Genomic DNA, 27,443 nt, shown 5'->3' with positions numbered 1-27,443 from the left:
CCCGTACTGGTCCCGTACTGGTTATACTGGGGCAGCTGGGGGTGCCGGTACCAGTACTGGCCCGTACTGGTCCCGTACTGGTTATACTGGGGCAGCTGGGGGATGCCGGTACCGGTACCGGCCCGTACTGGTCCCGTCCTGGTTATACTGGGGCAGCTGGGGGTGCCGGTAGCGGTACCGGCCCGTACTGGTCCTGTACTGGTTATACTGGGACACTGGGGGTGCCGGTACCGGTACCGGCCCGTACTGGTCCCGTACTGGTTATACTGGGGCAGCTGGGGCTGCTGGTACCAGTACCGGCCCGTACTGGTCCCGTACTGATTATACTGGGGCAGCTGGGGATGCCAGTACCGGTACCGGCCCGTACTGGTCACATACTGGTTACACTGGGGCAGCTGGGGATGCCAGTACCGGTACCGGCCAGTACTGGTCCTGTACTGGTTATACTGGGGCAGCTGGGGGTGCCAGTACTGGTACCGGCCCATACTGGTCCCGTACTGGTTATACTGGGGCAGCTGGGGCTGCTGGTACCAGTACCAGCCCGTACTGGTCCCGTACTGGTTATACTGGGGCAGCTGGGGGTGCCAGTACCAGCCCGTACTGGTCCTGTCCTGGTTATACTGGGGCAGCTGGGGATGCCAGTACTGGTACCGGCCCGTACTGGTCCCGTACTGGTTATACTGGGGCAGCTGGGGCTGCTGGTACCAGTACCAGCCCGTACTGGTCCCGTACTGGTTATACTGGGGCAGCTGGGGGGTACTGGTACCGGCCTGTACTGGTTATACTGGGGCAGCTGGGGGTGCCGGTACCCGTACCGGCCAGTACTGGTTATACTGGGGCAGCTGGGGGTGCCGGTACCGGCCCGTACTGGTCCCGTACTGGTTATACGGGGGCAGCTGGGGGTGCCAGTACCGGTACCGACCCATACTGGTTATACTGGGGCAGCTGGGGGTGCCGGTAGCGGTACCGGCCCGTACTGGTCCCGTACTGGTTATACTGGAGCAGCTGGGGGTGCCGGTACCGGTACCGGCCCGTACTGGTTATACTGGGGCAGCTGGGGATGCCGGTAGCGGTACCGGCCTGTACTGGTCCCGTACTGGTTATACTGGAGCAGCTGGGGGTGCCGGTACCGGTACCGGCCCGTACTGGTTATACTGGGGCAGCTGGGGGTGCCGGTACCGGTACGGGCCAGTACTGGTCCCGTCCTGGTTATACTGGGGCAGCTGGGGGTGCCGGTACCGGCCCGTACTGGTCCCGTCCTGGTTATACTGGGGCAGCTGGGGTTGCCGGTACCAGTACTGGCCCGTACTGGTCCCGTACTGGTTATACTGGGGCAGCTGGGGGTGCCAGTACCGGCCCGTACTGGTCCCGTCCTGGTTATACTGGGGCAGCTGGGGCTGCTGGTACCAGTACCGGCCCGTACTGGTCCTGTACTGGTTATACTGGGGCAGCTGGGGGTGCCGGTACCGGTACTGGCCCGTACTGGTCCCGTACTGGTTATACTGGGGCAGCTGGGGGGTACCGGTACCGGTACCGGCCCGTACTGGTCCCGTACTGGTTATACTGGGGCAGCTGGGGATGCCAGTACTGGTACCAGCCCGTACTGGTCCTGTACTGGTTATACTGGGGCAGCTGGGGATGCCAGTACCGGTACCAGCCAGTACTGGTCCCGTACTGGTTATACTGGGGCAGCTGGGGGTGCCGGTACCAGTACTGGCCCGTACTGGTCCTGTACTGGTTATACTGGGGCAGCTGGGGTTGCCAGTACCGTTACCAGCCCGTACTGGTTATACTGGGGCAGCTGGGGGTGCCAGTACCGGTACCAGCCCATACTGGTCCCGTACTGGTTATACGGGGGCAGCTGGGGGTGCCGGTACTGGTACCGGCCCGTACTGGTTATACTGGGGCAGCTGGGGCTGCTGGTACCGGCCCGTACTGGTCCCGTACTGGTTATACTGGGGCAGCTGGGGGTGCCAGTACCGGTACCAGCCCATACTGGTCCCGTACTGGTTATACTGGGGCAGCTGGGGGTGCCAGTACTGGTCCCGGCCCGTACTGGTTATACTGGGGCAGCTGGGGGTGCTGGTACCAGTACTGGCCCATACTGGTCCCGTACTGGTTATACTGGGGCAGCTGGGGGTGCCGGTACCGGTACCAGCCCATACTGGTCCCATCCTGGTTATACTGGGGCAGCTGGGGGTGCCGGTAGCGGTACTGGCCCGTACTGGTCCCGTACTGGTTATACTGGGGCAGCTGGGGGTGCCGGTACCGGTACCAGCCCATACTGGTCCCATCCTGGTTATACTGGGGCAGCTGGGGGTGCCGGTACTGGTACCGGCCCGTACTGGTTCCATACTGGTTATACTGGGGCAGCTGGGGGTGCCGGTAGCGGTACTGGCCCGTACTGGTCCCGTACTGGTTATACTGGGGCAGCTGGGGGTGCCGGTAGCGGTACTGGCCCATACTGGTCCCGTACTGGTTATACTGGTCCTTCAAAAAAGGCTGTGGGGCATCAAAATGGGGGTGTTTTGCCTCATAATTGGGGAGTTTTGTGCCAAAATGGGGACGTTTTGCACCGAAATGGTGTATTAGGCTCATGCACAGCTGGAATTTGCACCAAAACTGGGGGTTTTGCCCCAAATGGGGTGTTTGTGCCGGAATTGGGGGGTTTCACACCAAAACGGGGGGGGGGTTGCACCAAAATGGTGAGTTTTGCTATTGCACAGCTGGAAGTTGCACCAAAACTGGGGGGGTTTGCGCCAAAATAGTGGGTTTTGCACCGAAACGGTGGGTTTTGCACGTGCACAGCTGGATTTTGCACAAAAATGATGGGGTTTTGCATCAAAACGGTGGGTTTTCTACATGCACAGCTGGATTTTGGACCAAAATGACGGGTTTAGCACTGAAACAGCAGGTTTGGCTCGTGCACATGTGGGTTTTGCACCGAAACGGCGGGTTTTCCACATGCACAGCTGGATTTTGCACCAAAATGATGGATTTTGCACTGAAACAGCAGGTTTTGCAAATGCACATCTGGGTTTTGCACCAAAATGGTGGGGTTTGCACCTTCACTGCTGGATTTTGCACATTCACTGCTGGATTTTGGACCAAAACGGTGGGTTTTGCACATGCACGTGTGGGTTTTGTGCACTGAAACAGCGGGTTTTCCACATGCACAGCTGGATTTTGCACATGCACAGCTGGATTTTGCAGCAAAATGATGGGTTTTGCACCTGAAACAGCAGGTTTTGCTCGTGCACATGTGGGTTTTGCACTGAAACGGCGGGTTTTCCACATGCACAGCTGGATTTTGCACATGCACAGCTGGGTTTTGCACATGCACCGCTGGATTTTGCAGCAAAATGATGGGTTTTGCACCTGAAACAGCAGGTTTTGCTCGTGCACATGTGGGTTTTGCACTGAAACGGCGGGTTTTCCACATGCACAGCTGGATTTTGCACATGCACAGCTGGGTTTTGCACATGCACCGCTGGATTTTGCAGCAAAATGATGGGTTTTGCACCGAAACAGCAGGTTTTGCTCGTGCACATGTGGGTTTTGCACTGAAACGGCGGGTTTTCCACATGCACAGGCACATTTTGCACATGCACTGCTGGGTTTTGCACATGCACCGCTGGATTTTGCAGCAAAATGATGGGTTTTGCACCTGAAACAGCAGGTTTTGCTCGTGCACATGTGGGTTTTGCACTGAAACGGCGGGTTTTCCACATGCACAGCTGGATTTTGCACATGCACCGCTGGGTTTTGCAGCAAAATGATGGGTTTTGCACCTGAAACAGCAGGTTTTGCTCGTGCACATGTGGGTTTTGCACTGAAACGGCGGGTTTTCCACATGCACAGCTGGATTTTCCACATGCACAGACGCATTTTCCACATGCACAGATGCATTTTGCACATGCACAGATGCATTTTGCACATGCACCGCTGGGTTTTGCACCGAAACAGCTGGGTTTTGCTCGTGCACATGTGGTTCTTTGTTTCCCCCGCCTGCACGGGCGCCCCTTGCACCAACCGGGCGCCTCCCGCCCCCAAACGCGGGCGCTCCGCACGCCCCCCCGCGGGGTTCCCCCTCCCCCCTAACGCCTCTTCTCTCCCCCCTCCCCCCTCCCCAGCGTCCCCCCGCCCCCCCAGCCTCTTCCCGCTGGTTTCCTGCGCCCCGCCCGGCACGCAGGAGATCTACGCCGTGGGTTGCGTGGCCGTGGGTTTCCTCCCCGACGCCCTCGCCTTCAGCTGGAACTCCTCGAGCAAGAGCAGCGTCACGCAGGGCGTGGCCGCCTTCCCGTCCGCCGCGGCCGCCGGCCTCCACACGGCCGCCAGCAGCCTCGTGCTGCCCCTGTCGGAGGGGAAGAGCCAGCAGCCCTTCTACTGCCGGGCCGCCCACCCCCAGGGCACGCGCGCCGTCGAGGTGGCCAACCACGGTGAGTGCGGCCTCCGCCCGCGGCCTCCGCGCTGCTGCACCCTCCTGCCGCACCCTTTGTGTCGCACCCTGGTGTTGCACCCTTTGTGTTGCACCCTTGTGTTGCACCCTGGTGCTGCTGCACCCTCGTGTTGCACCCTTTGTGTTGCACCTTTGTGTTGCATCCTCCTGTTGCATCCTCGTGTTGCACCCTCCTGTCGCACCCTCCTGTCGCACCCTTTGTGTCGCACCCTGGTGTTGCACCTTTGTGTTGCACCCTCGTGTTGCATCCTTGTGTTGCACCTTTGTGTTGCACCCTCCTGTCGCACCCTGGTGTTGCACCTTTGTGTTGCACCTTTGTGTTGCATCCTCCTGTCGCACCCTTTGTGTCGCACCCTGGTGTTGCACCCTCGTGTTGCACCTTTGTGTTGCATCCTCCTGTCGCACCCTGGTGTTGCACCCTTTGTGTTGCACCCTCGTGTTGCACCCTCCTGTCGCACCCTTTGTGTCGCACCCTGGTGTTGCACCCTCGTGTTGCACCTTTGTGTTGCATCCTTGTGTTGCACCCTTTGTGTTGCACGCTTGTGTTGCACCCTTTGTGTTGCATCCTCGTGTTGCACCTTTGTGTTGCACCCTTTGTGTTGCACCCTTTGTGTTGCATCCTTGTGTTGCACCTTTGTGTTGCATCCTTTGTGTTGCACCATTTGTGTTGCACCCTGGTGCTGCTGCACCCCGGGGTTGCACCCTTGTGTTGCACCCTCCTGTTGCACCTTTTTGTTGCATCCTCGTGTTGCATCCTCCTGTTGCACCCTCGTGTTGCACCCTCGTGTTGCACCCTCGTGTTGCACCCTTTGTGTTGCATCCTTGTGTTGCACCCTCGTGTTGCACCCTCGTGTTGCACCCTCGTGTTGCACCCTCGTGTTGCATCCTCGTGTTGCACCCTCCTGTCGCACCCTCGTGTTGCACCCTCGTGTTGCACCCTCGTGTTGCACCCTGCTGCTGCTGCATCCCTCCCCGAGCACCCTTGTGTTGCAACTCTGGTGCTGCTGCCCCCCAGGGTTGCACCCTCGTGTTGCACCCCCCGCCCCGCTGCTCCTGCAAAACCCCGCCCCCAGCACTGGGGCTTTCCCCAACCGCTCACCCCCTTGTTGCCCCTCCCTCTCTGCAGGCCCCGCCCACCAAGACCCCGCCCTCCACGACCCCGCCCTCTCCGTCCGCCCGCCTTCCCGCGAGGATTTCGAAGGCCCCTTCCGCAACTCCAGCGTCGCCTGCGAGCTCCGGGGCGTCGGCCGGCGCCCCGCCTCCCCCTCCCCCCCCCGCTGGTTCAAAAACGGCCTGCCCTTGACGGCCGGCGTCGTCACGGAGAGGGCGGAGCTGGAGGGCGGGGCCGCTTACGTCATCACCAGCCGGGCGAGCGTCAGCGAGAGCGAATGGGACGGCGGCGCCGTCTACGCGTGTCAGTGGGGGGAGGAGCTGCGCAACACGAGCAAAGCCCTGGAGTGCGGGTGTAAGTGGGCGTCGGCGGGGCGGGGTGGGGGGGGGGGGGACTCTCTTTTTGGGGTGAAACGACTGAAACGGATGGGTTTCTCGCAGACGGCCCGGCGGGTAACGAGGAGATCTCGGTGCACGTCGTCCCCCCCGTCTTCGCGGATATTTTCGAGGCGAAAGCGGCCAAGCTGAGGTGCAAAGTCGGGAACCTCTCGAGCGCGTTGGGCCTGGCCGTCACCTGGCGGAAAGAAGGGGGCGAGCGATTGGACAGCAAAAGGTCGCCCCAGGTGCTGCAGCCCAACGGGCTGCTGAGCGTCGAGGAGGTGGCCAGCGTCTGCGCCGAGGACTGGGACAAGGGGGAGGTTTATATCTGCAGGGTTTCCCACCCCGACTTGCTCTTCCCCACCGAGGTCAAGCTGCAGAAGAGCACGAGTGAGTAACGGGGAGGGGTCGGGGGTTGGGGAGGGGTCGGGGGGGGTGGGGGAGGGGGGTTGCAAGAGGAGGGGAAGAGGGTGCAATTGCATCGCGCTTGTTTTCTGCAAAGCTGGGGGGAAACGGGCGCAATGGCACCACCTCTTTTTGCAAAAAAAAATGGGGAAATAGGTGCAATTGCACCATGCTTCTTTTTTGCAAATAATTGGGGAAATGGGTGCAATTGCACCACCTCATTTTTTGCAAAAATAATGGGGAAATCAGTGCAATTGCACCACCCTTTTTTTTGCAAACAATTGGGGAAATAGGTGCAATTGCACCACCTCTTTTCTTTTGCAAATAATTGGGGAAACGGGTGCAACTGCACCACCTCTGTTTTCTTGCAAACAATTGGGGAAACGGGTGCAATTGCACCACCTCTTTTCTTTTGCAAACAACTGGGGAAACGGGTGCAATTGCACCACCTCTTTTTTTTTGCAAACAACTGGGGAAACGGGTGCAATTGCACCACCTCTTTTTTTTTGCAAACAACTGGGGAAACGGGTGCAATTGCACCACCTCTTTTTTCTTGCAAATAATTGGGGAAACGGGTGCAATTGCACCACCTCTGTTTTTTCTTGCAAACAATTGGGGAAACGGGTGCAATTGCACCACCTCTTTTTCTTGCAACTAATTGGGGAAACGGGTGCAATTGCACCACCTCTGTTTTTTCTTGCAAACAATTGGGGAAACGGGTGCAATTGCACCACCTCTTTTTTCTTGCAAACAATTGGGGAAACGGGTGCAATTGCACCACCTCTTTTTTCTTGCAAACAATTGGGGAAACGGGTGCAATTGCACCACCTCTTTTTTCTTGCAAATAATTGGGGAAACGGGTGCAATTGCACCACCTCTTTTTTTTTGCAAACAATTGGGGAAACGGGTGCAATTGCACCACCTCTTTTTTCTTGCAACTAATTGGGGAAACGGGTGCAATTGCACCACCTCTTTTTTTTTGCAAACAATTGGGGAAACGGGTGCAATTGCACCACCTCTTTTTTCTTGCAAACAATTGGGGAAACGGGTGCAATTGCACCACCTCTTTTTTCTTGCAAATAATTGGGGAAACGGGTGCAATTGCACCACCTCTTTTTTTTTGCAAACAACTGGGGAAACGGGTGCAATTGCACCACCTCTTTTTTTCTTGCAACTAATTGGGGAAACGGGTGCAATTGCACCACCTCTTTTTTTCTTGCAACTAATTGGGGAAACGGGTGCGGTTGCAGCGCTGCTATTTTGCAAAATCCATGGCAGGCAACTGCTGTTCACTTTGCAAACCCAAGCCATGCAATTTGCACCGTTTCTTTTGCAAAAACCCGGGGCTGCAGCCGCACCGCCCGCCCCGCTGACCGCCTCTCCCCTCCCCCCCGCCCCGCAGGCCCGGACGCCACCCCGCCCTCCATCTACGTCTTCCCGCCGCCCCCGGAGCAACTCGCCATGCACGAAGCCGCCACCGTCACGTGCCTGGTGAAGGGCTTCAACCCTCCCGACCTCTTCGTCCGTTGGCTCCGCAACGGCGACCCGATACCGGCCGCCCAATACGTCACGGCCCCGCCCGCCCCCGAGGCCCGCTCGGCCGCCTCCTACTTCACCTACAGCGCCCTCACGGTCCGCAGCGACGACTGGGGCGCCGGCAACGTCTTCACGTGCCTGGTCGGCCACGAGCGAATCCCCTTGCAGGTTGCTCAGAAGTCGGTGGATAAAGCTTCGGGTAAACCCACCTCCATCAACGTGTCCCTGGTGCTCTCGGACGCCGCCAGCGCCTGCTACTAAATCCCCTCCCCCCCACCCCCCCACCTCCCCCCTTTTATTTTTATTTTTTAAAAAAAAAAACCCTCCTTTTTGCACAAATTCCTTTTTTTAAAAAAAAAAAAAAAATCCCCAGGTTTTGCCCCTCCCCCCTCCAAAACTTAGCAATAAAATCGATTAATTTTTATTATATATATAATTTTTTCCCCCCTTCCCTCTGACGGAAAAGAAGCGCCGCCGCGCCCGGTCTTTGCGTTGGGGGAGGGGGGCGGGGGGAGGGGCGGCCCTGCATTCCCCGCTCGGCTGCGGGTGGGGGAAGGGCTTTTTGGGAAAAAAAAGGGGGGGGGGGGGCGGGTGGAAACAGGGGAGGGGGTTGCTTTGGGGCGCAGGTGGCCTTTGCAGCGGCGGCCTCGTGCAAGCGCTCGTGCCTTGCGTGCACCGTCTTGCACGCTCCTGCCTCTTGCTGCGTCGTCTCGTTGCATCGTCTCGTTGCATCACTTTGTTGCATCGTCTCGTTGCATCGTCTCGTTGCATCGTCTCGTTGCATCGTCTCGTTGCATCGTCTCATTGCATCGTCTCGTTGCATCACTTTGTTGCATCGTCTCGTTGCATCGTCTCGTTGCATCGTCTCGTTGCATCACTTTGTTGCATCGTCTTGTTGCATCACTTTGTTGCATCATCTCGTTGCATCGTCTCGTTGCATCACTTTGTTGCATCATCTCGTTGCATCGTCTCGTTGCATCGTCTCGTTGCATCGTCTCGTTGCATCGTCTCGTTGCATCACTTTGTTGCATCGTCTCGTTGCATCGTCTCGTTGCATCGTCTCGTTGCATCATCTCGTTGCATCACTTTGTTGCATCGTCTCGTTGCATCGTCTCGTTGCATCGTCTCGTTGCATCGTCTCGTTGCATCACTTTGTTGCATCATCTCGTTGCACCATCTCGTTGCATCACCTCGTTGCACCATCCTGCTGCATCCCCTTGCAAGTGCTCGTCTCTTCCTTGCAACCCCCTTGCAACGTCCCGCTTCTTGTTGCACCCTCTCGATGCCTCGCGTGCAGGTGCTCGTGTCTTGCTGCGTCCTCTTGCAAGCTCCCGCCTCTTCTTGCATCCCCTTGCAAGTGCTCGCGTCTTGCTTGCACCATCTGGCTTGCAGCGTCTTGCAAGCTCCCGCCTCGTGCTGCGTCGTCCCGTTGCATCGTCTTGTTGCATCGTCTTGCAAGTGCTCCCATCTTGCATCACCCTGTTGCATCCCCTTGCAAGCTCCCGCCTCTTGCTTGCACCGTCTTGCAAGTGCTCGCGTCTTGCAACCTTGCGCCATCGTGCAAGCTCCCGCCTCTTGCTGCTTCGTCCCGTTGCATCACCCTGTTGCATCCCGTTGCAAGAGCTCGTCTCTTCCTTGCACCCCCTTGCAACGTCCCGCTTCTTCTTGCACCCTCTTGCTGCCGCGTTTGCAAGTGCTCACGTCTTGCTGCGTCCCCTCGCTGCATCCCCTTGCAAGCACTCGTCTCCTGCTTCCACCATCCTGCAACCTTGCCGTGTCTTCCAAGCTCCCGCCTCTTCTTGCATCCCCTTGCAAGTGCTCGTGTCTTGCTGCACCCTCTTGCACCCTCCCGCCGCATCCCCCTGCACCACGTGCGCCGCGCCCTTGCACGCACCGTGCCTTTGCACACACCGACCTCTTGCACGCACCGTGCCTTTGCATGCACCAACCTCTTGCACGCACCGTGCCTTTGCATGCACCGACCTCTTGCACGCACCGTGCCTTTGCATGCACCAACCTCTTGCACGCACCGTGCCTTTGCATGCACCAACCTCTTGCACGCACCGTGCCTTTGCATGCACCAACCTCTTGCACGCACCGTGCCTTTGCATGCACCGCGCTCTTGCACGCACCGTGCCTTTGCATGCACCGCGCTCTTGCACGCACCATTCTCTTGCACACGCCGCCCTGTTGCACGCACCGGTCTTTTGCATGCGCCGAGCTCTTGCATGCACCATCCTGATGCAAGCGCCACGCCCTTGCACGCACCGTGCCTTTGCATGCGCCGCCCCCTTGCGTGCGCCATCCTTCTGCCTGCACCACGCTCTTGCACGCACCCTCCTGTTGCATGCACCGCGCTTTTGCACGCGCGATTCTCTTGCACGCGCCGCCCTCCTGCACGCACCGTGCTCTTGCATGCACCCCCCCCTTTGCACGCACCATTCTTTTGCATGCACTGTCTTCTTGCACTCACCGCCCTCTTGCCTGCACCATCCTTTTGCAGGCAACGTGCTCTTGCCTGCACCGCGCTCTTGCACGCACGACCTTCCTGCATGCACCGTGCTCTTGCATGCCCCGTCCTTTTGCATGTGCCGCCCTTCTGCATGCACGACCCTCTTGCATGCACCGTGCTCTTGCATGCACCGTGCTCTTGCATGCATGGTCCTGTTCCATGCACCGCCCTCTTGCATGCACCGTGCTCTTGCATGCATGATCCTGTTGCATGCACCGCCCTCTTGCAGGCACCGTGCTTTCCCAAGCACCCCCCCCTTTTGCACGCGCCGTGCTCTTGCACGCACGACCCCCTTGCACGCGCCGTCCTTTTGCACGCACCGTGTCCTTGCACGCGACCCCCCCCTTTTGCACAACACCCCCCCCTTTTTCCTGCACCGCCCTCTTGCACGCGCCGCCCCCTCGCCCGTTGCAACCGGCCGCGCCCCTTTTCCCCTCCCCCCACCCCCAAATCCTGCAAAAGTTAAAGCAGGGTTGGGGGGGGGGAGGGGAAGGGACGCCCCCCTCCCCCCGTGCGTGACCCTGACGCTGTTTTGGGTCTCAAAGCGCACGTTTTTGGGGGCGGGGGGGGGGGGGGGGGCAGGGGGAGGGATTGGGGTGGGGGCGGCTGCAGGCAGAGGGGCTGAACCCCATGATTTTCCGGGTGCAAAGGCCAGATTTTGGGATAAAACCCCACGATTTGGGGCCAAACACCCTGATTTTGGGCAAAACCTCCCGATTTTGGGTGAAACACCCCAATTTTGGGCCAAAACCCCACGGTTTTGGGGTGCGCCCCCCAGATTTTGGGGATAAACACCCCGATTTTGGGGTGTGACCCCTGGATTTTGGGCATAAACCCTACGATTTGGGGGCAAACACCCCGATTTTGGGCTCAACACCCCGATTTTGGGCACAAAACCCCAATTTTGTGCCAAACCCCCCCCGATTTTGGGGTGTGCCCCCCAGATTTTGGGTGAAAGATTCAGATTTTGGGTGAAGCACCCTGATTTTGGGGCAAAATCCCCTGATTTTGGGGTGTGCCCCCAGATTTTGGGGCAAACACCCAGATTTTGGACCAAACACCCTAATTTTGGGCCAAAATCCCCTGATTTTGGGGTGCGCCCCCAGATTTTGGGGATAAAGACCCCGATTTTGGGGTGCGCAGCCCGGATTTTGGGCTAAAAGCCCCATATTTCGGGCTAAACACTCTAATTTTGGGCCCAAAACCCCCCGATTTTGGGGTGTGGCCCCCCCAGATTTGGGTCCCGCCCCCCCCGAATTTGGGCTCAACCCCCTGATTTTGGGGCGCGAGCACCCTGACCCCCACCCTCGCTTGCTCAGCACCCCCCGCCCCCCCCCCCCACTGCAGTGCCTCCCCCTCCCCCACCCCACCCCAAAACCGCTTTTCCCGGCTTTGTCCGTAGCCAAAACCCCCCGAAATCCACCCAAAACGGCCCCCTCCCTCCCCTTGGCACCCCAGGGTGCTCCCCTCCCCCGGCCGGGTGACGGCGCTAACCGCCCCTCCCCCTTTTTGTGCCCCCCCCTCCAGCCTTCCTCGACGGCTTCGCTGAGGGGGAGGACGACGACCTCAACAACCTCTGGGCGACGGCCTCGACCTTCATCGTCCTCTTCATCCTCAGCCTCTTCTACAGCGCCACCGTCACCTTGATCAAGGTACGGGGCGGCGGCACCCGCCCCCCCAAACCCCGCCCCCCCAAACCCCACCCCCCCAAACCCCACCCCCAACCCCCCCAAAACCCCCCAACACCCCCCAACCCTCGTCTTTCCAAAAAAAAACTATTTTCCCCGTTCTTGCAAAAAATACTGATTCCCCTCAATCCTTGAAAAAAAATCCCAATTTCCCCCCAATTCTTGCAAAAAAACCCAGTTTTACTCCAATTCTTGCCAAAAAATCCAAATTTTCCTCTAATTCCTGTTAAAAAAATCATGATTTTACTCCACTTCTGGCAAAAAATATCCCGATCTTACCCAATTTTTTTGCAAAAAAATCCATATTTCCCCCAATTTTTGCAAAAAAAAAGTATGTTTCCCCAATTCCTGCAGAATATCCTGATTTTCCCCCAATTCTTGCCAAAAAAATCCTGATTTTCTCCCAATTTTTTTGAAGAAAATCCATATTTCCCCAATTCTTGCAAAAAACTTCCATATTCCCCTCAATTTTTGCAAAAAAAAAAGAGTATTTTTCCCCAATTCTTGCAAAAAACCTCAATTTTCTCCAATTTTTGAAAAAAAAAAGTATTTTTCCCCAATTCCTGCAAAAATTCCCGATTTTCCCCAATTCTTGAAAAAAAATCTCAATTTTCCCCAATTTTTGGAAAATAAAGGTTTTTTTCCCCCAATTCTTGCAAAAAATACTGATTCCCCTCAATCCTTGAAAAAATATCCCAATTTTCCCCAATTCTTGCAAAAAATCCTGATTTTCTCCCAATTCTTGCAAAAATTCCAGTTTTACTCCAATTCTTGCCAAAAAATCCAAATTTTCCTCTAATTCCTGTTAAAAAATCCTGATTTTACTCCAATTCTTGCAAAAAAATCCCGATTTTACCCAAATTTTTTGCAAAAAAAAATCCATATTTCCCCCAATTTTTGCCAAAATGTACGTTTCCCCAATTCCTGCAAAATATCCTGATTTTCCCGCAATTCTTGCAAAAAAATTTCCCATTTTTCCTCTAATTCTTGCATAAAAATCCCAATTTCCCCAATTCTTGCAAAAAATCCCGATTTTCCTCCAATTCTTGCAAAAAATCCTGATTTTTCTCCGATTCTTCCAAAAAAATCCCGATTTTCCCCAATTCTTGAAAAAAATCTCAATTATTTTCCCCAATTTTTGGAAAAAAGGGGGGTTTTCCACCAATTCTTGTAAAAAAAAATCTCAATTTTCCCCCTTTGCAAAAAAAGGGTTTTTTCCCCAATCCTTGCAAAAAAAATCCCGATTTCCCCAATCTTTGCAAAAAACCCCTATTTTCCCCAATTCCTGCAAAAAACCCTGATTTTCCACCAATTCTTGAAAAAAATCCTCTATTTTCCCCAATTTTTTGAAAAACAGGGTTTTTCCCCCACAATTCTTTGAAAAAAACCTCTATTTTCCTCCAATTCTTGCAACAAAAATGGTTTTTCCCCAATCCTTGCAAAAAAATCCTGATTTCCCCCAATTCTTGCAAAAAACTTCCAGATCTCCCCTCAATTTTTGAAAAAAACACGGTTTTTTCTGAATTCCTGCAAAAAATCCCGATTTTCTCCCAGTTCTTCTTAAAAAAAATCTCAATTTTCTCCAATTTTTGCAAAAAAGTTTTTTCCCCAATCTTTGCAAAAAAATCCCGATTTTCCCAAATTCTTGCAAAAATTGCCAATTTTCCCCAAATTCTTGCAAAAAACTTCCAGATTTCCCCCAATTATTGCCCAAAAAAATCTCATTTTTCCCCAATTTTTGGAAAAATAAGGGGGTTTTCCCCCAATTATTGTAAAAAAACTCCCAGTTTTCCCCAGTTTTCGATAAAAGGGGTTTTCCCCCAGTTCTTGAAAAAAAACCACCTCAATATTCCCCAATTTTTGGAAACAAAAAGTTTTTTTCCCCCAGTTCTTGCAATAAATCCTGATTCCCCTCAATCCTTGCAAAAAAATCCTGATTTTCCCTCAATTCTTGCAAAAAATCCCAATTTTCTCCCAATTCTTGCAAAAAAATCAAAATTTTCCTCTAATTCTCACAAAAAATCCCGATTTTACCCAATTTTTTTAAAAAAAATCCACATTTCCCCCCAATTTTTGCAAAAAAATGTATTTTTCCCCAATTCTTGAAAAAAATCCCAATTTCCCCCAATTCTTGGGAAAAAAATCCAGACTTTCCTCCAATTCCTGCAAAAAATCCTGGTTTTCCCCCAATTCTTGCAAAAAAGATCCCATTTTTCCTCCAAATCTTGCAAAAAAATCCCTATTTTCCCTTAATTCTTGCAACAAAATTCCAATTTTACCCCAATTTTTGCAAAAAAAGTATGTTTCCCCAACTCTTGCAAAAAAATTCCCAACTTTCCCCAATTCCTGAAAAAAATCCTGGGTTTCCCCCTGTTCTTGCAAAAAAAAAAATGCGGATATTCTCCCAATTCTTGCAAAAATATCCCAATTTTACTCCAATTTTTTGGAAAAACAAAAGGTTTTTTCCCCCAGTTCTGGCAAAAAATCCTGATTCCCCTCAATCCTTGCAAAAAAATTCCCAATTTTACCCGATTTTTTTGCAAAAAAATCCATATTTCCCCCAATTTTTGCAAAAAAATGTTTGCTCCAATTCTTGCAAAAAATCCTGATATTCCTCAATTCTTGCAAAAAATATCCCGATTTTCCCTTAATTTGTGCAAAAAATCCCAGTTTTCCTCCAATTCTTGCAAAAGAATCTGAATTTTACCCAAATTTTTGCAAAAAACCCCTCGATTTTACCCAATTTTTTGGAAAAAAAGCCTTATTCCCCCAATTTTTGCAAGAAAAAGAGTATTTTTCCCCAATTATTGAAAAAAAATCCCGATTTTCCTCCAATTCTTGCAAAAAAATCCCAAATTTCCCCCAATTTTGGCAAAAAATCCTTGTTTCACCCCATTTCTGACAAAGAATTCTTGCAAAAAAACCTCTCAAAAAATCTGAATTTCCTCTTAAATTTTGCAAAAAAAAATTATTTTCCCCAATTCTTGCCAAAAATATTATTTTTGCCAAATTTTGTAAAAAATCCTGATTTTCCCCAATTTCTTGCAGGAATTTTATTTTTCCCCCAATTCATGAAGACAAATCCAGGTTTTCATCCTATTTTCACTAAAATACCAATTTTTTTCTCCCATTTTCACTGAAATCCCTATTTTTCTTCACAATTTCACTAAAATCGCATTTTTTCTTCACAATTTCACTAAAATCCCTAATTTTTCTTCCCATTTTCAATAAAATTCCTATTTTTCCTCTTATTTTCACCAAAAACCCCTATTTTTCTCCTATTTTCACTAAAATCCCTAATTTTTCTCCCCATTTCCAATAAAATCCCTATTTTTCATCCCATTTTCACTAAAATCCCTATTTTACGCCTGATTTCCCCTAAAATCCCTAACTCCCCCCACGCCCTTCCCCCACCCCTCCCCCCTCCTCCCGGCATTCCCCGCCCCTCCCCCAGCGAGCACCTACGCGGGGCCCCTCCCCCTCCCCCTCCCCCCCCCCAAAAAACCTTATAAATTCCTTATTTTTTCCCAATTCCAGGTGAAATGACCCCAAAATCCCGACGCCTCTCGCCGGACGTCGCCGGAACGTTTCGGGACTCTCGCCCCTCCCCCCCTTGTACCCGCCCCTCCCCCCCTTGTAAATATTCTCCAGCCCGGAAATAAAATTTCCCAAATTTCCCACAATTTTGTGATGCCTTTTTTTTATTTCTCCCCCCCCCGCGATCACGTGATGCAAAGGGGGGGGGCTACACCGTGGGGACCCCTTTTCTGGGGGTCGCCATGGGTCAACGACCCCCCCCCCACAGGAGGGTTGTCTGTGGGTCGCCGTGGGTCATAGTCCCCCCCGTGGGTCACAGCCCCCCCCACGGTAGGGGGGTGTGTGGGGGTCGCCGTGGGTCACAGCTCCGCCCACGGGAGGGGGGTGTGTGTGGGTCACCGTGGGTCACAGCTCCGCCCACGGGAGGGTGGTGTGTGTGGGTCATAGCCTCCCCCGTGGGTCACAGCCCCCCCCACCGGAGGGGTGTGGGGGGGGTCGCCGCGGGTCACAGCCCCGCCCCCCACGGGAGGGGCGCGTGGGCGTGTCTGGCCCTGCCCCCGCCCACCCCACCTCTCTCCCCCTTTCCCCCCCCCACCCCTCACCCCACAGCGCAAGTCTCGCCGCCCCACGTCTACCCCACGGCGTCGTGCTGCCCCGAGCCTTCCTCCCCCCTCATCCTCACCTGCCTCGTCACCGACTTCTTCCCCAACGAACTCGTCGTCCATTGGCTGCAGCCGGACTCCACCCGAAACCCCAGCTCCTTCCTCATTGGTCCGTTGCCCGCCAGCGGGTCACTTGTCGCCAGCAGCCACCTCCCCCTCCCCGGCGCCAGCCAATCGTATCGCTGCACAGTGGAACACCCCGCCTCCAAGGTGACCCTCACCAGAGAGTTCTCCAATCACGGTAAGGGATGGTTCGAGGTGGGCGGGGGGGGGGGTGTTGGGGGGGTGGGTGGGCGTGGCTTAACGGCCCCGCCCCCCCCTCCCCGGCAGCCTGCAATTGGGCGCCGCTGCGGGTGGACGTGGTGGGCCCGCCCTGCGACGGCGGCCGAGGGGAGGCGGAGCTTCTCTGCGTGGCGGGGGGCGGGGCCTCCCGCCCCACCCGCATCTCCTGGTTGGTCAACGGGGAGGAGGTGACGGGGGCAGCAGCGGCCAATGAGGAGCCGGGGCGGAGCTCGCTGCCCGTCGGGCGGGAGAGCTGGGAGAGGGGCGACGTCTTCACCTGCCGCGTGACGGCGGCCGAGGGCGGGGCCGCGGTGACGCGGAACATCAGCATGTGCACGGGTAAGGGGGCGGGGCCTCGGGGGGCGGGGCCTCTGGAGGGGGAGGGGTTTGGCGGGGGCGGGGACTCCGGGCGGGGGGGGGAGGTGGCGGGTGGGGCGGGCGGATGGACGGGGACACCTGAGGCATTGGGAGGGCGGGGTCTGGGGGCGGGGCCTCTGGGGGCGGGGCCTCTGGGCGGTGGGGCCTCTGGGGGGGTGGGTTTTGGCGGGGGGAGGTGTGGGCGGGGGGAGGTGGACAGACAGACGTCATGGCGGACGGACGGACAGGGAGACCCTAGGCGCGGGGAGGGCGGGGTCTGGGGGGCGGGGCCTCGGGGGTGGGGCCTCTGGGGGGCGGGTAGGGGGGCGGGGGGACATGTGGGGTGGGGCGGGGAGGTGTCAGGTGTGGTGGACGGACAGACATCATGGTGGACAGACGGACAGACGGGCAGGGAGACCCTAGGCATGGGGTGGGGGGGGGGATGGGTGAAGGGACCGACAGACAGACGTTAGCTGGACGGACGGACGGACAGACACCCACCACGGGGGATGGACAGACAGATGGATGGGGAGACACCAGGTGTGGCAGGCAGACGGACGGACAGACGGGGAGACACAAGACATGGCGGACGGACAGACGGACAGACGGACGGATGGGGAGACACCAGACATGGCGGATGGACGGACAGACAGGGGTCCGCCAGGCGTGGCAGACAGATGGCCGGCCCGATGGATGGACGGACAGACGGACGGACACCAGACATGGCGGGCGGGTGGACGGACAGACGGACAGACAGATGGGTGGCGGGTGGAAGGACGGACAGACGGACACCAGACATGGCGGGCGGATGGACAGACAGGCGGCGGCCATGACCACGGAAGGCCCCGCCCCCCCACCCTCTGAGCCCCTCCCCCCTCCCCCCAGCCTGCTTCGGCTCCGCCCCCCTGCCCCAGCTCTTCGCCGCCCCGCCCTCCTACGCCGACCTCCTGATTGGCTCGGGCGCCGCCTCCTGCCTCCTGGTTGGCTGGCGGCTGGAAGGCGCCGCCCTGGCGTGGCGGGGGGAGAGGGCGGGGCCGCCGGGGACCCCCCACCACCACCCCAACGGCACCCAGAGCCTGGGGCTGAGCCGCCCCATCTCCCTGCGGCAGTGGGCGGCCGGCGGCACCCTGACCTGCGAGGCCCGGCTCCCCTGCGGGCCCGGCCTCCACCGCGACATCGCCCTCGGGCCCGCCGGTGAGGGGGGGCGGGGCCGGGGGGGGGCATGGGGGGGTGTGGGGTGGTCTAGGGGGGTCTATCGGGGTCTATGGGGGAGTCTATGGGGGTGTATGGCGGGTCTATGGGGGTGTATGGGGGGTCTATGGGGGTGTATGGGGGGATGTGGGGGGTGTATGAGGGTCTATGTGGGTGTATTGGGGTGTATGGGGGATCTATGGGGGGTCTATGGGGGATCTATGGGGGTGTGGGGGGTGTATGTGGGTGTATTCGGGTGTATGGGGGATCTATGGGGGTCTATGGGGGTGTATGGGGGGTCTATGGGGGTGTATGGGGGGATGTGGGGGGTGTATGGGGGTCTATGTGGGTGTATTGGGGTGTATGGGGGATCTATGGGGGGTCTATGGGGGATCTATGGGGGGTCTATGGGGGATCTATGGGGGTGTATGGGGGGTGTGGGGGGTGTATGTGGGTGTATTGGGGTGTATGGGGGATCTATGGGGGTCTATGGGGGTATATGGGGGGGTCTATGGGGGTGTATGGGGGGATGTGGGGGGTGTATGGGGGTCTATGTGGGTGTATTGGGGTGTATGGGGGATCTATGGGGGGTCTATGGGGGATCTGTGGGGGGGTCTATGGGGGTGTATTGGGGTGCATGGGGGATCTATGGGGGGTCTATGGGGGATCTATGGGGGTGTATGGGGGGTGTGGGGGGTCTATGGGGTGTCTGGGGTGTGTGGGGGGGTCTATGGGGGATCTATGGAGGTCTATGGGGTGTCTGGGGAGTCTACAGAGGTGCATTGGGGTGTATGGGGGTTCTATGGGGCCGTATGGGGGTCTATGGGGGGGTCTATGGGGGCGTATTGGGCTGTATGGGGGGTCTATGGGGGTGCATTGGGGTGTATGGGTATCTATGGGGGTGTATGGGGAGTCTATGGGGGTGTATTGGGCTGTATGGAGGCGTATGGGGGTGTATGGGGGGTGTATGGGGGCGTATGGGGGATCTATGGGGGCGTATGGGGGCGTATGGGGGATCTATGGGGGTGTATGGGGGATCTATGGGGGCGTATGGGGGTGTATGGGGGATCTATGGGGGTGTATGGGGGATCTATGGGGGCGTATGGGGGTGTATGGGGGTGTATGGGGGATCTATGGGGGCGTATGGGGGTGTATGGGGGGTCTGTGAGGGTGTATGGGGGTCTATGGGGGGTCTATGGGGGCGTATTGGGGTGTATGGGGGATCTATGGGGGTGTATGGGGGATCTATGGGGGCGTATGGGGGCGTATGGGGGATCTATGGGGGTGTATGGGGGGTCTGTGAGGGTGTATGGGGGTATATGGGGGGTCTATGGGGGTGTATGGGGGGTCTATGGGGCTCCATGGGGGGTCCATAGGGGGTCTATGGGGGATCTATGGGAGTGTATGGGGGTCTATGGGGGGATCTATGGGGGTGTATGGGGGAGCCATGGGACTGTATGGGGGTCTATGGGTGTGTATGGGGGGTCTATGGGGGTGTATGGGGGGTCTATAGGGGCATATGGGGGTTTATGGGGGTGTATGGGGGGGTCCATGGGGGGGTCTATAGGGGTGTAGGGGGCATATGGGGGTATTTTGGGGTGTATAGGGGGGGCCATATAGGGCTGTAAGGGGGTATACGGGGGGGGTCTGGGGGCGGGTGTATGGGGGTCACATGGGGTCTGCAGGGCCCTATAGGCTCTCACAGAGAGGTCTCACCCCACCCCCACCCCCACCCACCTCACCCCACCCCCACCCCCGCCCCCCACCCAACCCCCCCCCAGGCCCCCTGAAGCCACCCAAGGTGTCGGTCACCCGCGCCCCGGGCGGGGCCGGGCGGGGCGGGCTCCTCCTCTGCGACGTCAGTGGCTTCTCCCCCCGCGACATCCACATCCAGTGGGTGGGGGGCCACGCCCAGGACCTCCACGCCCGCACCGAGCAAGGACCAATCAGGGGCCAGGATGTCTTCTCGGTCCTCAGCGTCCTCCGATTGGAGGAAGGGGAGGAAGGGCGGGGCTACGCCTGTGACGTGAAACACCCCGCCCTGCAGAACCCCATCATGGCCACTGAAGACGTCGACGACGAAGGTGAGGAGCACCCCGGGGTGGGCGGGGGAGGGGCGTGGAACCGGGGGGAGGGGGGAGGGGCAGGGGAGACACACCTCCCGCCCCTCCCCCACCCACCCCAGCGCGCGGCTGGCGGGCGTCGCCTTGAGTTTGGGGGCGTTTCTCTTGGCCAACATGGGTTGGCGCCTCCATGGGTTGGAGAATCTCCATCCCAAGACCTTCAACCCCCTCATTTCCTCTTTGGGGGTTCAACCAACCCCCCTTTGATGATGGTTTTGGGGCGCTGCTCTTGGCCAACATGGGTTGGCGTCTCCATGGGTTGGGTTTCAACCGCCAACGGCGTTGGGTTCCTCTTCCAAAGCCCACCGACCACCTGGTTTCCTCTTTGGGGGTTCAACCAAGTCCCCCTTGATGACGTTTTGGGGCGTTTCTCTTGGCCAACATGGGTTGGCGCCTCCATGGGTTGGGTTCCCCTTCCCAACCCCACCCACCACCCTCCGCCCTCCCCCTTCCCCCCACCCCGAAGCCCCCCTCCTCATCGCACCCTTCTTTTCCAGCCCCCCCCACGGCGACCCCCACGCCCAAGACGCAGGAGGAGCCTTCGTCCCACCACGGTGAGCTCCTCCCTTCCCCAACCTGATTTGGGGGGGGGACACGCGGGGGGTCACGAGGAGGGGTTTCACCCCCCAAATTCCTTGTGTCGCCCCCCCCCCCCATTTTTTAGGCTTCCCCCTGTCGCCGCGATCCTCCCTCGAACCCCCCTCCTTCCACGAGCTCTTCGTGCGCCAAGAGGCCAACTTGACCTGCACCACCTCGTTGGCCAACGCCACCGTGACGTGGGGGGTGGGGGGTCGCCCGGCCGACCCCGCGGCCGTGACGACTCGGGCCGGCGACGCCTCGGGGACGCGGAGCTGGCTGCGGCTCAGCCTGCGCGACTGGAACGGCACGGCCGGCGTCACCTGCGTGGCGCGGGGCGGGGCCCAGGTGACGCGGCAGGAGCTGAGCCGCAAGACGGGTGAGGGGGAAGGGGGGGCTGGGAGGGGGCTGGGGGGAGGGGCGGCGGGCTGGGCAGGCCTGCGAAAGGGCCGTGAAAGGCTGCAAAAATCCTTGAAATGTGCAAAAAAATCCTTGAAATGCTGCAAAAAGGCCTTAAAATGCTGCAAAAAAGCCATGAAATGCTGCAAAAATCCTTGAAATGCTGCAAAAAAGCCTTGAAATGCTGCAAAAAGGCCTTGAAATGCTGCAAAAAAGCCTTGAAATGCTGCAAAAAGGCCTTTATATGCTGCAAAAATCCTTAAAATGCTGCAAAAAAGCCTTGAAATGCTGCAAAAAAGCCTTGAAATGCTGCAAAAATCCTTGAAATGCTGCAAAAAAGCCTTGAAATGCTGCAAAAAGGCCTTGAAATGCTGCAAAAAAGCCTTGAAATGCTGCAAAAAGGCCTTTATATGCTGCAAAAATCCTTGAAATGCTGCAAAAAGGCCTTGAAATGCTGCAAAAATCCTTGAAATGCTGCAAAAAAGCCTTGAAATGCTGCAAAAAGGCCTTGAAATGCTGCAAAAAAGCTTTAAAGCTGCAAAAAGCCTTGAAATGCTGCAAAAAGGCCTTGAAATGCTGCAAAAAGCCTTGAAATGCTGCCAAAAAGCCTTGAAATGCTGCAAAAAAGCTTTAAAGCTGCAAAAAGCCTTGAAATGCTGCAAAAAGGCCTTTAAAGGTGCAAAAAAATCATTGAAATGCTGCAAAAAGCTTTAAAATGCTGCAAAAATCCTTGAAATGCTGCAAAAAAAAGCTTTAAAGCTGCAAAAAGCCTTGAAATGCTGCAAAAAAGGGCTTGAAATGCTGCAAAAGGCCTTGAAATGCTGCAAAAATCCTTGAAATGCTGCAAAAAGGCCTTTATATGCTGCAAAAAGGCCTTAAAAGGCTGCAAAAAGCCTTGAAATGCTGCAAAAAAGCCTTGAAATGCTGCAAAAAGGTCTTGAAATGCTGCAAAAAGGCCTTGAAATGCTGCAAAAAAAGCTTTAAAGCTGCAAAAAGCCTTGAAATGCTGTAAAAAATGCTTGAAATGCTGCAAAAAGGCCTTAAAATGCTGCAAAAATCCTTGAAATGCTGCAAAAAAAGCCTTTAAATGCTGCAAAAATGTCTTAGAATGCTGCAAAAATCCTTGAAATTGTGCAAAAACCATGCAATGCTGCCAAAAAAAAAGTCTTGCAACGCCTTAATAACCCTTGAAGTGCTGCAAAAATCCACTGCAACGCCACAATCAGCCTTGCAACGCAGCAAAAGCCCTTGCAAAGATGCAAAATTCTCTTCAACGCTTGAAAAATTACTTGCAACGCTTCAAAAAGCTTTGCAACGCGCTGAAAATTCCCTGCAAAGCTGCAAAATCCCCTGCAAAACTGCAAAAATCCCTGTAAAACTGCAAAAATTCCCTGCATCGTTGCAAGATTCCCTGCAAAACTGCAAAATTCACTGTAAAACTGCAAAATTCCCTGCAAAACTGCAAAAATCCCTGAAAAACTGCAAAAATTCCCTGCATTGCTGCAAAATTCCCTGCAAAACTGCAAAATTCACTGTAAAACTGCAAAATTCCCCGTAAAACTGCAAAAATCCCTGCAAAACTGCAAAAATTCCCTGCATCGCTGCAAAATTCCCTGCAAAACTGCAAAATTCCCTGCAAAACTGCAAAAATCCCTGCAAAACTGCAAAATTCCCCGTAAAACTGCAAAAATCCCTGCAAAACTGCAAAAATCCCTGAAAAACTGCAAAAATTCCCTGCATCGCTGCAAAATTCCCTGCAAAACTGCAAAATTCACTGTAAAACTGCAAAAATTCTCCGCAATGCTGCAAAAATCCCTGAAAAACTGCAAAATTCTCTGCAACGCTGCAAAAAAGCTTTGCAACACGCTGAAAATTCCCTGCAACGCTGCAAAAATCCCTGAAAAACTGCAAAATTCTCTGCAACGCGCTGCAAAAATCCCTGAAAAACTGCAAAATTCCCTGCAACGCTGCAAAAATCCCTGAAAAACTGCAAAATTCTCTGCAACACGCTGCAAAAATCCTTGCAAAGCAGCAAAATTCTCTGCAGCGCTGCAAAAAAGCTTTGCAACGCACTGAAAATTCCCTGCAACGCAGCAAAAATCCCTGCAAAAGTGCAAAATTCCCTGCAAAGCTTCAAGATTTCCCCGCGACGCGGCACAGCGCCTCGCGACTCCCCCCCGCGAGACGGCGCCGCTCACCCCCCTCCCCCACCCCCCCGCAGGCCCCCTGAGGCCTCCCACCATCCGCCTCCTCCCCTCCTCCCCCCGCGACGTCTGCGCCGGCCGCGACTTCACCCTCTTCTGCCTCGTGGCGGATTTCTACCCGCCGGAGGTGGCCGCCTGGTGGAGGGCGGGCGCGAGCCAAGGACCCCCCGCCGAGGGGCCCCGCTGCGACCACGTGACCCAGCGGTGCTCCCTGGTGGTCGCCGTCGACGTCCCGGCGGGCGAATGGGGGAGGGGCGTCCCCTACGCCTGTTCCGTCGCCCACATCTCTTCCGGCAAGACGGCGGAGGCGAGCGTCGACATCCGCGCCGGTAAAGGGAGGCGAAGGGAAGGGGGGCGGGGTCTTGTAGGGGGCGGGGTCTTGAAGGGGGCGGGGTCTTGGAAGGGGCGGGGTCTGGGGAGGGCGGGGCCGATCAAACCGCCCGCCCGCAGACCCCTGGGATTGCGCCGGGCGACACTTCGTGCCGTGCGGTTTGACGGGCGACGGCGACGACCTGGAGCTGGAGGAAGACGGGGGCGCCTGGACGACCACGTCCACCTTCGTGGCGCTCTTCCTCCTCCTCGTCTTCTACAGCGGCTTCGTCACCTTCCTCAAGGTAAGCGGGGGTTGGGCGGCCACGCCCTGGGTTGGGTTGAGTTGAGTTGATTGAGTTGAGTTGAGTTGAGTTGAGATGAGTTGGGTTGAGTTGAGCTGAGTTGATTGAGTTGAGTTGAGTTGAGTTGAGATGAGTTGGGTTGAGTTGAGCTGAGTTGATTGAGTTGAGTTGAGTTGAGTTGAGTTGAGCTGAGTTGATTGAGTTGAGTTGAGTTGAGTTGAGATGAGTTGGGTTGAGTTGAGCTGAGTTGATTGAGTTGAGCTGAGTTGAGTTGAGTTGAGCTGAGTTGATTGAGTTGAGTTGAGTTGAGTTGAGTTAATTGAGTTGAGTTGAGTTGAGTTGGTTGAGTTGAGTTTAGTTGAGGTTGAGCTGAGTTGAGTTGAGTTGAGATGAGTTGAGTTGAGTTGAGTTGAGCTGAGTTGAGTTGAGTTGAGTTGAGTTGAGTTTGAGTTGAGTTGAGCTGAGTTGAGTTGAGTTGATTGAGTTGAGTTGAGTTGAGTTGAGCTGAGTTGAGTTGAGTTGAGTTTGAGTTGAGTTGAGTTGAGTTGAGCTGAGCTGAGTTGAGTTGAGTTGAGTTTGAGTTGAGTTGAGTTGAGTTGAGCTGAGCTGAGTTGAGTTGAGTTGAGTTGATTGAGTTGAGTTGAGTTGATTGAGTTGAGTTGAGATGAGTTGAGTTGAGTTGAGTTGAGTTGAGTTGAGTTGAGTTGATTGAGTTGAGTTGAGTTGAGTTGAGTTGTGTTGAGTTGAGTTGAGTTGAGTTGAGTTGAGTTGAGTTGAGTTGAGTTGAGTTTCCTGGCCTTGGGTTGAGTTGCCCATCCATGGGTTGAGTTGCCCACCCATGGGTTGAGCTGCCCATCCATGGGTTGAGTTGTCCATCCATGGGGTGAGTTGCCCACCCATGGGGTGAGTTGCCCATCCATGGGTTGAGTTGCCCATCCATGGGGTGAGTTGCCCACCCATGGGTTGAGTTGCCCACCCATGGGTTGAGTTGTCCATCCATGGGTTGAGTTGCCCATCCATGGGTTGAGTTGTCCATCCATGGGTTGAGTTGCCCACCCATGGGTTGAGTTGCCCACCCATGGCTTGGGTTGCCCGGCCTTCCCCTCCCCCACCCCCATGCACCCCTCAACCCCCCAAAACCCCCCTTCACGCCCCCTTTTTCCCCTCCCCCCAGGTGAAATAATGGCGCCTCCCCCCTCCCCCACCCCCCTCCCCCGCCGACAACGTCACCCCCCCCGGCCTCGGCCAGCGCGGACGAAGCGCCGGAGAACCTCAAAACGGGGAGAAAAACGCCAAAACCGAGGATTTCAACATTCAACTTTATTAACCGACCCCCCAACTCCGCGGCGGGGGCCGGGGGAGGAAAAATCCAGTAAAAAAAATCCCATTTCTCTTCATTTTCACGTTGTTTTTGATATTGTTTTGTGTTTTTTTTTCTCACGGGAAAAGAGCGGGGCCTTTTTTTGGGTGAAAAAAAGCCGGTTTCGGGGGCGTTTGGCGCCTCTATTTTTACCGTCCTGGGGTTTCTCGTCGGCGGGCGGTGAGTCAGAGGGAGAAGCGCGGCGTCGGTAAACAGGACACATCTGGTCCCTGTCCCTCCCCCGCACCCAGATGTTGGTGGTCGCGTTTGGGCCCCTCCCCCCTCCAAATTTAACCGCCAGCTGCTCCAAAAATGACTCAAATAGCCCCAAAAAAGCCCTCGACCGAAAGGCGGGAGGAGAAACGAAACTGGTTTTACAGTAAACAGGGGGTTTCGGGGGGGGGAGGGGGCAGAGAGGGAGAATCGGGGCAAAAATTAACGGTTTGGGTCCCTGGGCCCGGAGACGGCGTGAGTTTTGGGTCGAGTTTTGGAGAAAATGGGGGGTTTTTTTGCAACCTGATGAGAATTTGGGGTGAGGCAGGAGCAAAAATGGGTTAATTTGAGGAGAAAATGGGAATTTTTTTTATAGTCTGATGAGAATTTGAGTGATGCAGCGGTGCAAAATGGGTTGATTTGAGGAAAAAATGGGGGGTTTTTGCAACCTGATGAAATTTGGGGTGAGGCAAGAGCAGAAAATGGGTTAATTTGAGGAAAAATGGGAGTTTTATAGTCTGATGAGAATTTGGGGTGAGGAGCCAGTGCAAAATGGGTTGATTTTTGGAGAAAATGAGGGTTTTTTGCAACCTGATGAAATTTGGGGTGAGGCAGGAGCAGAAAATTGGTTGATTTCAGGAGAAAATGTTTTTTTTCCAGCCTTATGAGATTTTAGGGTGAGACAAGAGCAGAAAATGGGTCGATTTTTGGAGAAAATGGGGGTTTTTTGCAACCTGATGAAATTTGGGGTGAGGCAGGAGCAGAAAATGGGCTTATTTCAGGAGAAAATGGAGTTTCTTTGCTACCTGGTGAACTTTGGGGTGAGGCACCAGCAGAAAATGGGGTAATTTTTGGAGAAAATGGGTGGTTTTTGCAACCTGATGAAATTTGGGGTGAGGCAAGAGCAGAAAATGGGTTAATTTGAGGAGAAAATGGGGGGTTTTATAGTCTGATGAGAATTTGGGGTGAGGCACCAGTGCAAAATGGGCGTATTTCAGGAGAAAATGGTGGGGTTTTGCAACCTGGTGAAATTTGAGCTGAGGCAGGAGCAGAAAATGGGTCGATTTTTTGAGAAAATAGTTTTTTTTTCCAACCTGATGAACTCTGGGGTGACTCACCTGTGCAAAATGGGCTCATTCCAAGGGAAATGGGGTTTATTTTTCCACCTGCTGAGAACTCGGCGTCCTGCACCGGTGCAAAAACGGGTTCATTTCAGGAGAAAAACGGTGTGTTTTACAACCCGGCGGCCCGTGGGGCGACGCCCCGGTGTCAAACGGGCTCATTTCGAGGGAAAACCGGGCGGGGGAGGCGGGGTTGGGGACGCTCGATGCCACCACAAAAATGGGCTGATTTCAAGGAAAAAAGGGGTGGGTTGGTGGTTTTTTTGGCCAGCTGATGGAAACGGGATGCTCGTTTTATTCCTTGAATTGACAAAAATGCCACCAAAAAAACCACCCCTTCCCGGGCACCACCCGGCCATGGGGGGGAGGGGACGGCCAACGACCGGGGTCTTCACCCTTCTACAACAGTCACAGAACCTGGGAGAAACACCGAGATTTAATTAATCAGCCTTAATTCCTCGCCCCCCACCCCCCGAGCCGCTCGCCCGCGCCGTTACCTTGAAGAGGGTGACGCCGGTGCTGTAGCAGAGGCTGAGGAGGAAGAGGACGACGAAGGTCACGGCAGTCCAGAGGTCGGTGGCGTCTTCCTCCGCCTCGGGTTGCGTCTCCTCGCCCACCGTCACCAGGACACAATCTGGGGGGGGGAGGGGGCGAGAGGAGGGCTTCAATGTGTGTGGGGGAGGGGTGGGACACCCCCCCCCACGTCCCATCTCCCG

General features: G+C 55.4%; 1 protein-coding gene and 2 gene segments (V, D, J or C); all 3 read left to right on the top strand.

The window, feature by feature from the left end:
- Nucleotides 1-15,760, top strand: part of LOC135318267 (Ig mu chain C region-like) — an 80,443-nt gene extending 64,683 nt beyond the window's left edge. Inside the window, 6 exon segments of the C gene segment in view lie at nt 4,134-4,439; nt 5,586-5,924; nt 6,011-6,337; nt 7,755-8,087; nt 11,928-12,052; nt 15,626-15,760. Coding sequence covers nt 4,134-4,439; nt 5,586-5,924; nt 6,011-6,337; nt 7,755-8,087; nt 11,928-12,052; nt 15,626-15,634 — 1,439 coding nt within the window.
- Nucleotides 1-27,443, top strand: part of OXA1L (OXA1L mitochondrial inner membrane protein) — a 257,560-nt gene that overhangs the window by 94,169 nt on the left and 135,948 nt on the right. The window lies entirely within an intron of this gene.
- On the top strand, nt 16,536-25,409 carry LOC135318266 (immunoglobulin heavy constant mu-like). The segment is given in 8 exon segments: nt 16,536-16,908; nt 17,812-18,120; nt 19,899-20,201; nt 20,738-20,794; nt 20,905-21,195; nt 23,437-23,748; nt 23,870-24,033; nt 25,208-25,409. Coding segments are annotated over 8 exon segments (1,818 nt in total).

Source organism: Phalacrocorax carbo, chromosome 29 (genome assembly GCF_963921805.1).
Source record: "Phalacrocorax carbo chromosome 29, bPhaCar2.1, whole genome shotgun sequence".
In the NCBI taxonomy this organism is placed as follows: domain Eukaryota; kingdom Metazoa; phylum Chordata; class Aves; order Suliformes; family Phalacrocoracidae; genus Phalacrocorax; species Phalacrocorax carbo.
This window is presented reverse-complemented; position numbering and strand designations above follow the sequence as displayed.